The 5,863-nt window shown below is 42.7% G+C and overlaps 1 protein-coding gene across 1 annotated transcript; it reads left to right on the top strand.

The window, feature by feature from the left end:
• The first annotated feature begins 306 nt into the window (after positions 1-306).
• Positions 307-1,938, top strand: LOC121764218. The gene has a single exon (XM_042160275.1). The coding sequence runs from the start codon at positions 307-309 to the stop codon at positions 1,936-1,938; it is 1,632 nt and encodes a 543-aa protein (XP_042016209.1).
• The last annotated feature ends 3,925 nt before the right edge of the window (positions 1,939-5,863 follow it).

Here is a 5,863-nt window from a genome sequence, read left to right as displayed (position 1 = left end):
TGACTCCCCAAGAGAGTATCCGAGGAGCTTGGGAAAGATTCAAGGGGCTGATGAAGAGGTGCCCCAATCATGGGCTGAATCCGACGCATCAAGTCCTAGCATTCTATAGGGGGTGTCTGCCTGAAGCAAAGCTCGAACTGAACTTGAGCGCAGGGGGGTCATTGCTAAAGAAGGGAGAAACAGAGGCCATGGAGGTGATTGAGAGAGTGACCTCTAATGATGAAGGCTGGAACAACGAGAGTGAGCAACATACACAGAGTAGCCTCTGCCGCAGAGAGCAGCCATATGGACAGCATGAATAAACAAATGGAGCTCCTCCACAAGAAGATAGATCTCATGGGGATGGGACCGGCTATACAGGAGCAGAAAGAGGGTGTAGAGGATGTTAGCTACATACACCAAGGGGGCAATAGATACTATAACAACTCCCGCCCCAATCAAGGGGGTGGAGGTTACAATCATTTTGGGAACAAGGCGCATCCTAACCTATCATATGGGAACCCCAACAATGCCCTTCAACCACCACCGGGGTTCACAGTTTCTCAAGGAATGATCACTGAGCCGCAAAACAAAAGTTCAGAGGACATATTGAATGCATTCATGATTCAGTCACACAAGAACATGGAGCATACCAATCAAAGGCTAGAGAAAGTTGAGAATAATATGCATGGCATGGCAGGACATATGAAGAGCCTGGAGACGCAGATGAGTCAGATTGCCCAAGCCGTGGGACAATTACATCAATCGGGGCAATTCCCAAGCACTACAGTTCCAAATCCAAAAGACTACAAGGCAATCTACTTAAGGAGTGGGACAAGCTATGAGAGTCCTCCTATGCCCGAGGTGGAAGCTAAAGAAGTGCCCGAAGAGAAAGAAGAAGAGGAGATTGAGGTGGAAGCACCTCTTATGCAGCCCGAGGTTCAACCCGAGGCAATTGTTTCCCCCACGCCGAAAGAGGTTAAAATTCCTTTTCCTCAAGTGGTGCAAAAGAAGAAGTTGGACGAGAAGCTTGTTAAGTTCCTTGAAATCTTCAAGAGAGTGCACCTCAATATTCCTCTTATTGAGGCTCTCCAACAAATGCCCGGCTACCTCAAGTTTTTGAAAGAGATTGTGTCCAAGAAGAAGAGGTTGGTTGATTATGAAACCGTAAACTTGACCGAGAATTGTAGTGCAATCATCCAAGAAAAGATGCCGGCAAAGATGAAAGATCCGGGGAGCTTTAACATTTCTTGTGTGATCGGGAATGATAGGCAAACTAAGGCATTGTGTGACTTAGGGGCAAGCATAAATCTCATGCCTTTAAGCTTCTTCCGAAAGTTGAAATTTGGTTTCTTGAAGCCAACTACATTTACCCTTCAAATGGCGGATAAATCCGTCAAATACCCGAATGGACTCCTTGAGAATGTATTAGTAAGGGTGAATGATTTTATCTTCCCCGTGGATTTTGTTGTTTTGGACATGAAGGAGGATCCAAATGTCCCTCTCATCCTTGGAAGACCATTCCTAGCAACTGGAAAAGCTCTAATTGACGTCACTAAGGGAGAACTCACCCTTAGGCATGGAAACAAGACGGTCATTCTCTCCTTGTTGGACAAGATGAAACGTCATGAAGTGGAAGAGTCCAAGAGAGTGGAAGAGGTGCCCTTAAAAGTTGAAGAGTGCAAGATTATACAAGCGGCACATGTGAGGGCTAGGGATGATGAGGTTGAGAATCCTTTGGAGGAAATATTTATGCCTGAATGGATGTTTGAAGATGAACATGGATTGGGGGGTAAAAAGATGAAGGTTGCCAAAGTGGAAATTGGAATACCTAAAGAAGGTGTTGTTGGGGTCGATGTGAAGCCCACTTGGTGGAAGAAGCGTCTACACAAGCTCTACTTGGCCGCTAAAGCGAAGAAGGGCCCCGATGACATTATCCGAGTGAGATTGGATCATTAAGTGAAAGCTTGAAGACCGTCGGGCAAACGACGTTAAACAGTTGCGCTATGGGGGAGGCAACCCCTAGTAGGTAAATTTTTTATTTTTGCGTGTTTTGGTGTGTTTTTGTTTTGTTCTCGTTTTGGTGTGTTTTTGTGTTTTCTTTGTGTTTTGAGTGGAACAGGGAAATAGGCTTCGATGGGTGAAAAACGACATCAATGCCCGTGGCCAGTGGCGCCTCTTCCTCGGCAGTGAAGGTACATGAGAGATCCACTATCTTTCAAACTTATCCCTGCTTTGCTTGGAATAAGTTTGGGGGGTGTCTAGTGGATTCCTTATTTTACCTCTCTCTCTCTTTATATGATGGTACCATAATTGATATGATGATTAGTGAAGTTTTCCTTGTGTGTGCTTTGTTAGTTTGTGTTGTTTCTTTTTGTATACTTCCTTGGGTGAAATTGAATGGGAAGTTGGAGACATTTGGAGATGAATTAAGTAGGTTTGTTGGATGAATTGCCTATGATGAGAACTTGAGTAAAATGTTTGTGAAAACTTGTTGATTTAGCTAAGTAACTCGTATTTCCTGCTTGTGATTTGCCTAGAGTGAATTGCTCGTTGCTTTGTCATTTGCCGAAAAATACCATGTGAGAATTGAGCCAATATCTTTTTCCAAAAATGTGTGATTTTTCATCAACTATGTTATATGTTTCTAGAACTTGCTCGCGGTCTTCTTGAGTCTACATTGTGATTATAGGAATAGGAGAGGACGTTAGGCCATCCTTCTTAGCTACTTTTGATATCTAAATTTATGACCTTATTCATAATATTTTTCCCTAGCTAGCCACTTTGAGCCTTTAAAGCCTTTTTCTTTGGAAGCTAAATAAAAGGGAATATCCATACACTCTTGGTGAATTTTAGTTTATATTTTGTGAAAAGAGTTGGAGAGATAAGGTAGAAAGAAAAGTAGCGCGTTTACTTGTGAAAAGTGCATAGACATCGTTGTTTGAATGAAAGAATTGGTTGTGCATACGAAAAAAAGGGAAATGATGTACAAAAAAAAAAGATCTTGAAAAGAAAAAAAAATTAAAGGAATTGGGAAGTGAGAAGAAATCTTGACAAAGTCTAGAATTTACTGAGATTCGAATGGTTGGTGGGGTACTAAGTTTGATGTAGTGAAATTGATCACTTTTGCTATAATTGGGTTTAGTCACTTTTTAGCCAAATATTTCCTCACCTTACCAAAGAGCCTTACATTACAACCTCTAGGTATAAATGGAGACCTAGGTTTTCGACCTCAACACATCATACACGCCCCATAGCAGCTTTTGAAGGTTTGGAGAGTGGAATTGAGAGAAAAGGCGTCCCGATCCTCAACAAGATTGAAGACGAAGACGAATTTCCGTTCAATCCACCCTTGGGAGTATTTTCATTGGTTTTCATGTTTTATTCAATTGACTATGGTTTATTCTTATGTTTTTGAGTTGAATATGAGTAGCTAAATCATTTGTAGAGTTTTGGTGAGGACTACAATGAACACTTGTGATTAATTCAATAGCTTTTGATTACCTATGCTCTTGTGATTATTTTGCTTCATTCTTGTGCCTTTCAATTCAATTGCCTAGCTTTTTGGTTAATTGTATTTTGGAAAAGAGTATGATGAGGTCCGAACCTTGTGGGATTGGACCGCATACTACTCTTGATTTGTTACGGCACACCACTTTTGGGTGTGGCCACGCCTTGTAATTACCGCCTTTGGAATGATAGGGATGAGGGACCCACGAACCCTCCACCGTAGAGGTGTTTGATTAAAAAAAAAAAAAAAAAAAAAAAAAAAAAAAAAATATTGACCTAGTTTTGAGTAATCGAGAGATACCTAATTAGGATTGATAAAAGAATGAACAACACCTAGATAATTTGCATTCGAGAGAAGGAATTCTAGAGTGAGGGCTTGAATCTTTTGTGTATAGGAGTTAATTGTGAAGTATTAGGAGACTTCAATATTAATAGTTAATCAATGGGTTGAGTGCACTCGAGAGGGGGCTTAGCCTAGAATAGCGATTGTCCTACTAATCCTAGAGACTTCAACGGGTAATCAAAGTTGTTGAGTTGTTTACATTGTGGGTATTGTAGTCGGATCCAAAGCTCCACCTCGTTCTCTTATTTGGAACTTTATCTTTTACTTTGTTTATGTTTAATAATTAAATATCAAAACCAAACATTTGCTTTGTCTAAATAGTAGTTGAAATCGGTTCGTGGTACTTGAGTTTACACAATTTGTCTCTGTGGGATACGATACTCTTGCTTACTTTGTGCTACACTAGCCACGTACACTTGCGGGAATTTCTTGTGTTAAAATAAGTTGAGTCAGCAGTGCACGAAGCAGAGGCGAGCAACGATGAAAAGCTGGAGGCTCGATTCGAGCAGATGGAGAAGAAACTGCTGGAAGTAGTAGAAAAAACGAGACCACCGCCACCACCTGCACCAAAGGAGACACAGTACGTACCGCAGCCGCCACCTTTTTTTTTTTTTTTTTTTTTTTTTTTTCTGCAGCCGCCACCTCCAGAAGAACATCATTACTATTACTGTGAATTTCCCCCTGAGGTAGAGCAAGTGAACGCAGTAGGCTACTGGAACACAAATGGCAATGGATCCAGGGGAAGCAGAGAGATGCTCCGTGGAGGGACCACCCCAACTTCAGATGGACTGATCAGAATCAAAGCCAGACACAACTAACCGCACCTCAAGAAGTACAACCCTTCGACGGGCAGTCCAACTGGCCAACCCGAATCTTGGTTAGACCAAACACAGGAGGAAATAGAATGCAGGGAGGTCAGGCAGGATGGTCAAGCGGACCTAAAGGGAACTGGTCAAGTGGAGAACAGCCTAACTGGTCAAACCGACAACAAGAAGGAGAATGGGGGTACCAACACCAAGCTCCTCAGTATGGCAACCAGGGTAGGCAACCAAGTAATCAAATGGTGAGTTATGTCCCGCAGTACCACAGAGGAACCCAGCAATTCCAAGGGAACCTACAGTACTTCCAAGGAAATCAACAAAACCATCTGTCCTAGAACCAACCAGAGCAATATGGATCTTCCGGTTTCTACCAGCAAGGCCATGGAGGAGGCCGATTTAATCAGAGAAATAACAGGCAGCAAAATGAAGTTCCAGGGGATATGATGGTTCCACATCAGCCTCATGATGCTGTGCGGGAAATACAGGAAGCCCAGAAGGAACAGAGAGCCGCATTAGAAATGCTTACAAAACAGTTATCTCAGGTCGCCATGTCACTACGCGAGCTGAAAGGTAATGATGGAAAGATTCCGGCTACAGTGCAACCTCCAGCAGGCCGAGAGAATGTTAACACAGTCTCTCTGAAATCAGAAGGAGTTTATCAGAGCTCAACTGCAAGTTTTCCAGCATCCAGGGCAAGTCTTAGTAAAAGCCTTGAATCCAGCGCCCCTGATCAAGTCACAGCGAAAGAAGAGTCTAACATATGTGAACATGGTGCTGAAAAGAGAAGGAGGGTCGAAGCAGAGGAAGTAATCGGTTAGATCCAATCTGATGATCTTCCCTCAAAGAGAACTGACCTAGGAGTATTTACGCTCCCAATTTCTATCAGAAACGTTCAAATGAAGCACGCAATGTGCGATCTAGGGGCTTCCATCAATATTATGCCGTATTCTATATACAAGAAGCTGGAGAACGCTAAGCTCGTCCAAACCAATATGGAAATACAGCTAGCAGACGGGTCCTGCATCTACCCCGAGGGAGTTCTGGAAGATGAAATCGTCAAGGTGAACATATTCATGTATCCCGCTGACTTCTTTGTTATAAAAATGACGGAACCAGGAGCAGAGGAGTCTATTGGAATCCTTTTGGGGAGACCTTTCCTATCCACCGCTAACACAGTCATTGACGTCCGCCATGGGACAATTAACCTGGA

The sequence above is a fragment of the Salvia splendens genome, chromosome 14, assembly GCF_004379255.2.
Source record: "Salvia splendens isolate huo1 chromosome 14, SspV2, whole genome shotgun sequence".
Classification (NCBI taxonomy): Eukaryota; Viridiplantae; Streptophyta; class Magnoliopsida; order Lamiales; family Lamiaceae; genus Salvia; species Salvia splendens.
This window is presented reverse-complemented; position numbering and strand designations above follow the sequence as displayed.

Bases quoted from the DNA above. Each gene is read 5' to 3' on its own strand.
- LOC121764218 (XM_042160275.1), top strand. From the start codon at position 307: ATGGAGCTCCTCCACAAGAAGATAGATCTCATGGGGATGGGACCGGCT.